Genomic DNA, 12,831 nt, shown 5'->3' with positions numbered 1-12,831 from the left:
ACCCGCGTGCCCACGTAGCTCCCTTACAGCCTCCGCCAGGGCACGAGTGCCGTGTGTGCGGGATTCCAGCTCATCTCATGGGATGAGGGAACCCCAAGGCCCTGCCACCGTGGGACTCTTGCCTGCAGACTGTCTGCTGGCCCCTGGTCCGTGACAACAAGAAACCACGGCTCAGCCAGGCCCAAGCATGGCTGGGAGCGCTGGAGCAGGATTGCAAAGATCCACACCCTGGGTCCTGGCCCTTCTGCCCTCCCAGGATCTGCTCTGTCCACTCGGGTCTTGCAGAACCCTGCACTTTGAAGGCCTCCCAGGAAGTAGCTGCGGTATGACTACATACGGAAAATGGGGAAGAGCAAGCTATGCCTTGGACCTTTGCCTGTAACCACTAACACTTTCTCCTCCCGGTCAGAGAGGCCACTTGTGCAAAGGACGCTCCTCAGAGGCTGATAGGGAGGCCCCAGCGGGGACTCCTGAGTACCGATCCTGCATCACGTGAGACACTGTGCTCTTCAAAAATTGTGAATCAATATCCTCAAGGCCCTTGTTCACTGGGTGATGAGTCATGAAAACTGAGGCCCAGAGAGGGTAAAGAACTCTCCCAAGATCACACAGTATTTCTATTATGTGCATGGCCAGTAGCTCTGTGACTGAAGTGAGGAGCGAAAGGCCTAGTCAGGTGTCCCTTGGTTTCATTCTCCCCGTCACCATCCCAGCATTATAACAGCCGGATCTCCTTTTCTAATGCGAGCCAACAGGGGTCAGTCTCCGGTGAAGCCTAGCAGAGAAGGACACCCAGCTCTGCGCAAGGACAGAACCCGATCCTGGCCACACCCAGGAGTAAAAGCTCCATCACACCTCCATTTCTACTGCCTAGAAAAGTGGCCCTGCAGCATGAAAGACGGGGGTGTCCTAAGCAGGGAAACTTAATCCCAGATGCGTGTGACAAGGGACACCTCTAGCTCCAGAGCAGAGAGAACCCTCTCACGCTGGGGAACCACTTCTGGGCCATGCAGTTCAGGTAGGACCAACTCTAACGCCTGAATCCTGGTCATCACCAGCCCAGCCAATGAGAACCAAACCTAGGACTTGCCCTGGAATCACTGGGAATAAATTATATTGTTTCCTCCATATGCCCAGGAAGCAGAATGGAAGCCTGGGGTAGCTGGTGGCTGGGGTCCCAAATCAGGGAAGGACCACCCCCGAAGGAAGCCACCCAGAAGAAGTTCAACTCACAGAGGCAGAATCCTGACAATATCAACTGGGTCCCTGGAACCAGCCAAACCTGAAGCCCTGGGCTGTCAGTCATGTAAGCCCGTACACATCTCTTCTGCTTAGGATGTTGTGTGTGGTCATTAGGCACTTGCAACGGAAAAGGGTGTGACTTGTAACGGGAGCAAGCAAAGCCTAAGAACCTGTCCTGCTCCTTTCTAGAGGAAGGTACCAGAGATCTGCAGAGCAGACCTAGGGACTCTAGGAGCCCAGGAAAGGCAGAGCACAGCCTCCAGGAGGGGAGATGCTCCTTACCTGTGCTGGTTTGGCCATGGTCTCAGGTTCCGTAGCAGGTAACACTGTGGGGAAGAAAGAGACCCATGAGATCTGGTCCCCTCCATGATTTCCCCCAATTTCCTCACCCTTCTTACCTCCCAAGGGAAGGCATGTTCCCCCTGCTGCTTTCCAGCTGCCCTCAGCCCTTTAGGTTAAATCACACCTAGACCTGCCTTGGGGCCAGACACATTTTTCTAAAGACAATAGAGAGACTAGCCTGGGTCCAGACACTCACACCATTATGGGAGAGGGACTGGAAACTGAGAGGTAGACAGGACAGGGCCATTGAACATACGACTCTTCCAGGCCACGCAGGGCACTTTCCCACATGTCCCACTTAATCCTCACAGCGATCTTTCCCAGCATCAGATTCTCCCTTTCCCCAGCGGAGGACATGGAGGATGGGAAGTCAGGGAGGTTGCGCATTTACCCAAAGTCACACAGCTTAAAACTGAATTCAACAAAGTGCAGATTCCAGAGTCCAAGCTATCTGTACCACATATGCTCTATGCTAAGTCACCAAGAAGGGTTCCAGAAGCCTGGGCTTAACTTTCTGCAGACAAGAATGCTCCAAGGGCTCTGGGCCACCTGCTGCAAATATCTGAAGAACTAGCTTCCCGGTTCCAGGTAAGTCAGTGAACATTTCCTGAGCATCTGCTCTGATTAGGCACTGCTCCAGGCACTGAGGGTAGAGCGATCAATAAAAGAGATTTTTAAAACCCTGCTTTTCTGCAGCTTACTCTATAATGGGGAAGAATAACAAATACAAATGGCAAAAAGTAAGGAGAAAAGATAACGCTTGGTTAGGAGAGAGTGACAAGGAGTAGCAGCCTAGGCCAAGTGGTCAGAGGATCACGAATCACATGGCTACCTTGAGGGGGGGGGCAGTGGTCAAGGGACTCAGGGTGGCTAGTGGGGCAACAGGGAATGGGGGCATGGGACCAGTGCCTGAGGCCATGGTAAAGGCTCTGGATTCTTCCCCACAAGGACAAACAGGAGATATGATCTTTCAATGGGGATATAGGAGGGACGCCTGGGTGGCTCAGTCGTTAAGCATCTGCCTTTAGCTCAGGTCATGATCCCAGGGTCATGGGATGGAGTCCCACTTCGGGCTCCCTGCTCAGCAGGAAACCTGCTTTCCCTCTTCTAGTCCCCCTGCTTGTGTTCCCTCTCTTGCTGTTGTCTCTCTCTGTCAAGTAAATAAAATCTTTAAAAAAAAAGGGTGTAGGAGACTGGGTCTAGAGGGAAGAAATAAACAAGTGTTTTACACCTAAAAAGAAATGGAGAAAGGACTGTCACTGGCTTGGAAATGGGAAGAGAAGGGGCCCAGACGGATGAGCACACCCCGCAGGAAGGCAAAGATCCAAGTGAAGCCACTCTCCCGAGACAAGAGGAGAAAGACGGGCCAGTCCTTTCCATTTCAGTCGGAACTGTACCATTTGATCTTTTTAAACCATGTGTGTGTATTACTTCTTGAGAATAATGCACTCTATCCGGCTTATTCAGTAAGACCTACAAGGAGCTGAACTAGAAGAAACCCAGGGTGGCATTTCAGCTCAGTGCTTTCCATTCCCCACATAGCCCACTACCAACAAACAAAAAACAAAAACAACAACGTAGGGGAATTGGCCCTTCTTGACCTCAGCCCATAATCCTGCTGGGGACGGTGCGACACAGTAGGAGAGTAGGGAGAAGACCGGTTTCGGAGTCAGACGGACAGAACTAGATTCAAATACATTTTGTCACTTTTTAGATCCATGACTTTGAACACATTGCTCATCTCTGAGTTCAAGGTCACCTCGTGGACAAAACTGGGGCTTTCCCTTTCCTGCCTTGTAGGGCTGTTGGAGGATGAGACATTAACTTATGCCAAGGGCAGAGCCCAGGACACTAGGCATTCACTGTATTGGTGGGAAGTTCTGATCTGGCCTTGTCGCATTTGCCTGTAGCTCTAGCACCTGATGGTGAGTCCCCATACCGTGGTCAGCAGACAGACAGGAGGTGGGGCTGAGGAGGAACAGCAGAGGACAGAGATCTGCCTGCAACCACAGAAGCGCTGAAGGAAACACTGCTATTTCCCTGACAACCAGGGGCCCCTCTGTACAAATGTGCAACTCTCACCGGAAAGTTGAAACTCCCCCTGCAGGGGATGGGGAACCACATCTACCCCAGGGTCTGGCCAGGAGCCAGCTCCGGCTTTCCCTGCCTGGGGCACTGTGTGGGCAGGGTATGAGGGACCCCCAAGTCCAGCACAGCAACAAGGACCAAAGGAGGCCCAGGAAGTCCCATGGGCAGGGAGGGCTGAGGCCTGTCTCCTGCACCTCCACACTAGAAGTGTTTTCCTTTGGCCTTGTTGCTGGAAACTTCAGCTGCTGGCTGCAGCCCAGGTCCGTCTGGACAAGAGCCCCTTTCCAAGGAGAGACAGCTTGGAGGAAGGGCCTCTGAGTCTTCGAGAAAATATTCTCAGCTCAGAGAGCAGTTTATATGTGCTTCATGTGAGTACAGTCTTGTGTATAGACAGAAAGCAAGCTTCTTCCAGAACTAGATATGGAGACTGCAGTTTAAGGGTGTGGGGGGAGGGAGGGGGACCTCTGTGGGCTCTGTGGACTCGGGAAAACTCTGGAACTAATCACAGCGGTGCTGTTTCCCTGGCTTAACAAGGGTCTCTGCTCTCTCCCTGAGCAACCTAGACCCTACCCCTCAAATTGGCTGAATAAATGTTTAATGTACAATGTTTCAGAAGACCAGGGTCTCTTAACCATCCACTACTACATCAGGCCCCTCATTTTCTGGGTGAGGCAAAGATATCTCAGGGAGGAAGGGTGACTTGCCAAGGCCCAGACCACGGCCAGTATCTGTGCCTCCGAGCCCCAGGTCCAAAGCCCCCATACAACCGTGGGCATTGGCTGCAACAGGAAGGACATTAGGGAATGGCCAAAGAAAAAGACCTAGGTCTTGTTCCCAATCTGTCTGTAACCTCAGACAAGTCAGGTTCCCTCTCTGGACCTCAGTTTCTTCATCTATAAAATGGGGACAATATCACTACCTCTTCAGGAAAATCCAGAGTGGATGAGAAAGGCTTTTATAGATTCCAACCATGGATTTTCACAGCAGAATCTCAGGATATCAGTCCAGGAGGGTTCTTCCCCAAACCTCCCCGCTATCCAATATGCAAGTTTTATCATCCTGGCTGAAATAGCCTCTCAAGACTGGCAGGTATGGCCACTCTAAACCTGTGCCTCTCTCCTCCAAGGAACCCTGAACCTCTCCTGACCTGGCTATCCAGGAGGGCTCATCGTGGCTGATCATTCCAGAAATCCATTTTAGGGTAGAGTCTCCTAGCTTTATGCTACCATGGCCAGCCTCTGCCTTAGCTCTTTAGCCCACAAGCAATCATGTTTCCTTCCTTCCCCTTTGGGAGCTCCAGACTGGTTCCTGGAGGAAAACTCTGGGGGAGAGAACACACCAGAGCTGGCAGGACATATGGCTTGCCACTGGCCAAGGGCAAGATATGGGGAAACAGGGTGCCTGGGTGGCTCAGTCATTCAGTATCTGTGCTTCAGCCTAGGCCATGATCCCAAGGTCCTGGGAGCGAGTCCCACATCGGGTTCCCTGTTTGGCGGGAGGTCTGCTTCTCTCTCTCTCACTCCCCCTGCTTGTGTTCCCCCTTTCACTGTCTCTCTCTGTCAAATAAATAAATAAATGAAATCTCAAACAAAACAAAACAAACAAAAAAACCCCATTCCCTTGTCTTTAAAAAGAAAAAAAATGAAAAAAAAAAAAAGAGTTAAGGAAACCAAGAACTGGACAGGGGAAGGGTTTTGCCAATTCATGCAAGAGGCATGGGCTTTGAGGTCGATCCTTACTGTGAGTCAAAGCTCTGCAGCCCCCCCCATTTGTGATTTAGGTAAATTACCTTCACTGAATCTCAGTTCCCACACCTGCAAAATGCACATAAAAATTATCCCCGAGTACTGAGAAATAAATGAAACAGCAGATGAAGAGCCCTAAGCCCAGTGCCTATTACAAAGTAAAGGCTCAAGAAATGGTAGCTTTTATTATGATAAACCCAAACATTTACAAGGGAGGCAGCATGGCATCATAATACAGAATGCAGGCTTTGCAGTCCTGGCCCAAGTTCAAATTCAGACATCCCAGAAAATTCCTAGTTCGTGACCTAGGGCAAGTTCTGTCATTTCTCTCGACTCGGTTTCTTCATCTAGAAAATGCTAATCTCATAAGGTTTTCTGTGAAAATTCAATGGGCTAATGCAGGTAAAATACTCAGCTTGTCCAGGAACACGTTTAATGTTTAAAAATGGTGGCTTCTGTCATCCCAGTCACTGGTGATTAGTGGGATTCCGGGCACAATGAGAAATTGGTGTGCAGGACAAAAACACTATAACTTTCGGGGCACCTGGGTGGCTCAGTGGGTTAAAGCCTCTGCCTTCGGCTCAGGTTGTGCCTGATCCCAGGGTCTTGGGATGGAGCCCCCCCCCCCCCCCCCCCCCCCCCCGCATCAGACTCTCTGCTCAGCGGGGAGCCTGTTTCTCTCTCTCTCTCTGCCTGCCTCTCTGTCTACTTGTGATCTCTCTCCCTCTGTCAAATGATTAAATAAAATCTTAAAAAAAAATTATAACTTTCTGAATGTTTTTTTTACCTTGTCCTTTTCCATCGAATGTGTGATGCGTGTATCAAGTTAAAGACCCACGTTAGGGGTTCAGGCCAAATGGTGGGCACAATCAAGAGTCTGGATGTCATAGGCTGAAGCAGATGGAGGAGAGAGGGAATATCAGACAGAACAGAAACACCACCCTAAGAAGCAGCATTTCTGTCCTCCAAAGGTATCTTCATGCTTTGGAGGAAGAGCATGCTTTTAGAGTGGGAGGAGATGCTGAGTGTAAGGGGGTGAAACCAGACTGTGCAGGAAGGCAATTTGAGAAAAATCAAAAATAACGTGGAAGGTCATGCAAAAACTCCCCCAGACCTCTGTCCCCAGGGGAGCCCGGGGAACTCTAACTTGAGCTGTGTCACTGCTTGCCCACGTGTCCCGTGACCCCCTTTAATGCAGGCCCTCGCTGCTCAGCACTGAAGGCCTGCGACATCCTTCCTGATTTATCTGCCTTCCCCTCTTTCCTTTTCACCCCTTCCCTCCCCCACCAAGCCAAGAACCTCTTCCACCAGCATTGTCTATCCAGCCTTGGAGCATCAGGCTTTCAATCCTGGCTTCATGAATCCCACCTGGGGAGTTTTTCCAATTTACCAAAGCATAAGGTCAACCCCCTGAGATTCTGATTCATCAGTTCTGGGGTGAGGCCTGGACTTTGGTAATTTAAAAAAATTTTTCTAGGTGATTATTTCAACTCTTCCAGGAAGCCAAAAGGGATTTCTCTCTCCTTTGAACCCCCAGAGCACTCAGAAACCACCTACTTTTGACTGGCTTGGATTCAACCATTGTGGATTTAATCATTCCTTGTGTAGATGGAGGCTGCCTGCCTCCAAAGTATTCTAGGAAAAAAATATCTACTTCAACCTCTCCAGGTTATGATTTCAGTCTGAGCAATTTTACAGCTCAGTAATTTGTAGGTAAATGATGGTAATGCAAAATAATTCCTACAGACAGGCTCACAGTGTTCTATTTGGTGAAGGTCCAATTAATCTCCCTCCCCTTCCACCAGAAAAACCAGTTTGCCTCCATTTGTACATTCCTTTTAATAAAAGTGTCCACTGATCCTCTTTCAAGCTGGTCAGAACATCTGCCTGTCCAGTCATTAGTCAGTGACTAGAATAAAATCTTTGGTACATGATCACTTTTCTATCTTCTGAATCATGACTTTACTATTTCTTTCTTTCTTTTTTTAAAAAAGATTTTATTTATTTATTTGACAGAGATCACAAGTAGGCAGAGAGGCAGGCGGGGGGCGGGGGGGGGGGGAGGCAGGCTCCCTGCTGAGCAGAGAGCCTGATGTGATGCGGGGCTTGATCCCAGGACCCTGAGATCATGACCTGAGCCTAAGGCAGAGGCTTTAACCCACTGAGCTACCCAGGTGCCCTACCTTACTGTTTCTTAAAGATTACTGTATCTGGGGGCGCCTGGGTGGCTCAGTGCGTCAAAGCCTCTGCCTTTCGCTCAGGTCATGATCCCAGGGTCCTGGGATCGAGCCCCGCGTCAGGCTCTCTGCTTGGCAGGGAGCCTGCTTCCTCCTCTCTCTCTCTCTGCCTGCCTCTCTCCCTACTTATGATCTCTATCTGTCAAATGAATAAAATCTTAAAAAAAAAAAAAAGATTACTGTATCTGCTTCTTTGCTGCACCCTTTACCACAGGGTGTTGCTCATAAGGATTGTTGGGTGAAATGCACTGAGTTGTTTTAATGCTCCTTTAGTGACCCCCCTGGGGGGAAAAAAAATCACACAATAAAAGGACATCCAGCCTAGGGGTTTTCAAACTGTGCTTTATTCCCCATTCTATAGCCAGGAGAGGCAATGACTTGAGGGTTAAGTACAATTTACCCAATGTGATAAAGAAAATTAGTGATCAAGCAGGAGTTCTATTTTCAACAAAATCCTTACTGAGCATGTCCATTGGTAGGAGATGGGGAAAGAATAAAAAATGAGACAGCTGCGTCTCCCACCCACACAAAATTGGCAATCTGCTGCTGTAATCTGTCATCTTTTTGATCCTATGTACCACCAGTAACCGAAGAAAAAATAGTGAGTATTCGTCTTGATAAAAATATATTTTATAAGCATGAGATTAAAAGCATATTAAAAGCATATGTAGTAAGAGGCCTAATAATTTCTTCCCGTACCCCAGAAAATGATCTTAGTCCCTCCCAGGATGTGTGCACTGGACTTCACAGGTCCCAGGCCTATAAGATGGGAATCCTTCCCCTCCCCCTTTCCTGATGGCTCCTCCCCCAGCCTTCGGGAAGATACCAGGACCAGCCCCACTGGCCTTGGGGAGCTAGCCTCTGATGAAGCCCGGGTAAATGCCATTCCTGGCCCTGAGCCGAGGCACACCCCCTCCAGCTTGAGACACTCGAGACACTCGGGTTTCTTAGAGAGCAGTGTCTTTCCCGCTCCTGACCCAGAACCATTGATCTCAGGGCTGGGCAAGGCCCCAGTTAGATCATCAGGATGCCCCAGGCTTGGAAGTGGATGGGCCCGGGGTTTGAATCCCAGTTCCGGTGACTTTTGTGAGAGACAGAGAAGCGTAGTGTCTAACAGGACCGGGGCTGAAGCTGCCCCTCCTGGGACTGAAGCCTGACCCGCTCTTCAGGAGCTGTGTGGCCTTGGCAAGTACTGAGCCTCATATGTAAAACAGGATAAAAATAGCACCTGTCTCAGAGGAGTCCTGGCGAGGATGAAAAGAAGACACACCTAGAGCTGAGAATTGGCCATGACACATGGGAAACACACGTGCATTTAGTAGTATTTCTCCCCTAAACTTCAGAGGGCTGACTTTCCACATCTGCAAAATGGGCACGGCAGCAGCGTCCAATCTATCAAGGATTCAGCCTGGCAAGTTGCAAGGTTCAGTAAATAACGGATGTTACGATTTAATTATAACTTAAGAGGTCCCAGGACACCCATTTTACAGATGAAGAACCTCAGGCTCAGGTCACTTGCCTTCTCAAGCACCACAGCCTTCCACGATGACAAGAGCAGCACTTGCTTCTCGGTGCCCTGCACTCTGCAGTTCACAAGGCACTCTCACATCTGCCGTCTTACAATCTCACGACACGTGGGGACCAGCCTCATCCTCTTTTCTACAGATGGGTTATCTGAGGCTCAAAGAACCCAAGGACAGTCATTCCTCCCTGGCCAGTCTCTGTGGGAGCTTCTCACTCCCAGGCAGAAAGGAAATGCAGTGCGGCAGGATTCCAAGCCAAGAAGTTTATAAGCATAGAGGACGCGCCCCCCTCCCTTCAGACTTCCTCTCCTCCGTGGTGGGGGTGCAGAGAAGACTCAGACTTGCATGCTCAGAAATCAGGGTACAGACCACATCCTGCACTTTGTCCCCACCCAGGAAGTATCTTGGAGAAGCTGGGTGGGGTGAGGCCAAGTGATACCCCTGGGCCTCCCCAGAAAATCCTAGAATAATGCAACATGAGGAGTCAATGCAGCCCCAACACATTTTACCAGCTGTGCCCTGGGCACATCTCTTGCCCCTCTAGGGAGGAAGGAACCAAGGCCTAGAGGGGGTAGGTGTGGCCACCCACCCACGCCGGGCCAGCCAGGGGGGTTGGAGCCAGGTAGCCCAAGGCTCCTGCTGGGTGCTGCAGTGCGGATGCTCCAGACGCTGGCAGCTCCCCAACTCTGCAGAGCCTCTCCCACCCCTTCCCCGGTCCGCTCCCACAGGTGAGGTTCCGCCCTTCCCCAGGACAGCCCCCTCCTCTGCATGCTGGTATCCACATTCTGCCCCAGCAAGAGCTATTGCCCTTACCCAGAAACCACAAATAGTTTCTGAATCCAAGCAGCCAGTGCCTTGGGAACAAAGGGTGGAAGGCAGAGGAAGATGGATGAGTGACTGTCACAGATGCAGAGGGGTATGCAGGGCTCAGCCTCCCTCCCCAGCCCCACCCAACTCCCAGAATCCTAAGTCTTACAACAGCTGAATCCTAGAATGCCAGCGCTGGAAGTGGCAAGCGGTTCAGCAGCCTTTGCTACACAGATGGTTAACCAAGGCCCAGGCAGGGAAGAACCTTGCCCCAGGACCCCTCCAGCACCCAGACTGTAACCCTGCTTTCCAAGGACTCGCAGGCCAGTGCCCTTTTACATGGCACAGGGCCTGCCAGCCAGAAGGGCACGGTCTGTGGGAGCTGCAGCTGGAAGGGTCATTCACCTGGAAGGGCAAAGCGGGGCAGGATATCCCTTCTGGGTCAGTGGGGTGGGCAATTTCAGGTGCACTTTGGGTGTGGCAGGAGGGGGAAGTGAGTGAAAAAAATGGCAGGCTGAGGAAACCCGAGTCCTTTGGGCCTCCTTTGGCCAACCCCGGAGCCATATGTCCAAATTTGGAATAGTCAGAGAAGACCCGCGGGGCTTTAGAGAAAAGGAGGGGCTAGGAAGGAAGCTGAGGCTGGATTCTCTTCCCAAAGGACCCCTCCCCTCCCCTTACAGGGCCTACCAGCGTGGCCCAGGCTTCGCAAGTCTGTAATGAAGACTTCCCAAATTTATGATCATTCCTTGCAGCTGACAAGTAAATCAATTTTAACGACAGCCATCATTTCCACGGGGAGGGGCTGGGTTTATCAGCTCCGACGTGGAATAAGCTGAGACGGGGAGAGGGAATATCACTGATTCAAGGTCACGCTGCAGGTCGATGGAGGAGCTGGGACTGGATTCGGGGCATTTCAGTCCATTGCTGGTATTTTGGGAGTTATCTGAAGACCTAAGCTTCCGGGGAGCAGGAAGAAGGGTGGGGCATACGCCCTGAGCGCCCAGCTTCGAGTCCCCTTCAGCCCGCAGTGGTCCAAAAGGGAGAGAAGGGCTCCTGGGGTGTGAACAAGCCAGTCCCCCAAGGGTCTGCACTCCGAGAGCCCTCCTCCCAACACACACAAGCCACTTCACAAGCGGCTATGTAGTGTCTGCCTCTTCTTGAAGCCTCAGTCTTAGGCCTCAGCCACACCCTTCCCTGCGGTCCTTAGACCCGCCCCCACTCCCCCCCTGCACAAGTCCTGTTGCCCCCAACCCCAGGTCTTCGAAGTCTCTCCAGCCTCTCACCCCAGCCAAAGCGCGGCCGGCATCCAGCGCTGCCCCCGCCCGAGGGCTCCCGGCCCCTGGACCACACCCGCGCCAGAGTCCGCCCCGTGCCCCCCCACCTCCGTCCCCTCCCTTCCACTCCCCTTCCCTGTTCCCCTCCCATCCCCCAACTTTCTCTGCAGCTCCGCTCCCGCCGCCCTAGATTGGTTCCACTGCGCTCCCCCAGACGCGTGCAGCCTGCGACCCTCTCGGATTCCCGCCCCTGCGGACCCCCACCTGCCTGCGCCGTCCACCTGCCTGTGCCCCAGCCCGGAGTCCCGCGGGAGGCACAGGTCAGCGATGACTGGGCGTTTATCGCTGATCCCCGCGTTCCCTGCAGCCCCCAGGAAGGGGGAGGGTCCCCTGATGCGGTCCCCTCTCCCGCCTCAACCTACTCACCGCGCGGCGGAGGCTTCCTGTAGCGAACCTGCAGACGCCGGCGCCGACAAGGAGCTCGAAGGGTGGGAGCCCGTTAGCCCAGCGGTAGCAGCAGCCGCAGCGCGGGGCCGGCCGGGAGGACAGCGGGCGGCTCCCCAGCGGGACACGTGGCGCGCCGAGGCCAATCCGACTTGCCCCGCCTTCCCTCCTCCATCCCCACCCCCCAAGTTCATTCGCTTCTGGAACTTAGAATGTCACGGGCCAAGAAGGGCCTAGCCAGGAGAACCTAGGGCAGTGCTCAGACCCCCGCCGAGATCTAGAGAATGTAGAGGGGATTTGGCCAAGGTCACACGGCCACTCAGGGCCAGAAGTCAGAGCTTCCAATTCCCTGATCTAGACGCTTCCCCCCAAATTGCAACCACTCGCCAAAACTTTGTTGAGAAACAGAACATGGAGTCTCGACAAAATTGAGGCCGAGCACTTTATCTGCCTGATCGATTTCATTCCTCAATAGCCCCGCCAGGCTGGTGACATTACTTACCTACTTCGGGGAGCGGGAGAGCCCAGAGACGTCCAGTTATTTGACCAATGTGACAAGGCTAGTCATTTGTGGAGCTGGGATTCTAACCTGGGCCTAGTGACTCCCCAGGGATGCTCATTGGAGCTTGGCTCTGGGAGGTACGTAGTTCAGAGGAAAGGCAGAGAACAGCAGTTAAAGCCCACGGCTGTGTGGAAAATGCTAGAACACAGAAAATGATAAACTATTTGGGAATCCAGAGGAAACAGAATGATTGTCCCCCAGGGTATTTGTTGAGACTTCCTGGGGGAGGTGGTCCTGCAGCGAAGGTCAGTAGTATCTCCCATCCCCTATACCTCCGTAGAAGCTCTGCTTTGGTGAAAAGGTAGACTGATGGCAACCCTGGGCGGTCACTCACGTGCTGTTTGCTTGGGCAAGACACTTAACTGCTTTGATTATAAATTTGTTCATCCAAAAGATAGCTTTTTCCAAGGGTTGTCCTCAATCCGTCACTAGTTCAGAGTCCTCTAAGCCTCCCGCAAGGAGACCTGGTTGGAAAGCACGTCCTTTCATCTGTTTGGAAGGGCCAAGGGCAGGCTGCCCCAAGATGGACCACTTTGGCATGAAGATTATTTTGAGTTAAAACCAGAT

At 52.0% G+C, this 12,831-nt stretch overlaps 1 protein-coding gene across 2 annotated transcripts in view; it reads right to left on the bottom strand.

Annotated features, from left to right (window-relative positions):
- ANXA6 (annexin A6) overlaps positions 1-11,814 on the bottom strand; it is a 46,738-nt gene extending 34,924 nt beyond the window's left edge. For both annotated transcript variants that reach the window (XM_045999349.1, XM_045999350.1), the window contains exons 1-2: positions 11,685-11,814; positions 1,525-1,568 (exon numbers count right to left, since the gene is read on the bottom strand). In XM_045999349.1, coding sequence (XP_045855305.1) covers positions 1,525-1,542 — 18 coding nt within the window. In that variant the 5' untranslated portion in view covers positions 1,543-1,568; positions 11,685-11,814. The remainder of the gene's footprint in view (positions 1-1,524; positions 1,569-11,684) is intronic.
- Positions 11,815-12,831: the final 1,017 nt, after the last annotated feature.

Source organism: Meles meles, chromosome 3, assembly GCF_922984935.1.
Source record: "Meles meles chromosome 3, mMelMel3.1 paternal haplotype, whole genome shotgun sequence".
Lineage (NCBI taxonomy): Eukaryota > Metazoa > Chordata > Mammalia > Carnivora > Mustelidae > Meles > Meles meles.
Note: the sequence above shows the minus strand (reverse complement) of the source record. Positions and strands in the feature narration are given on the sequence as shown.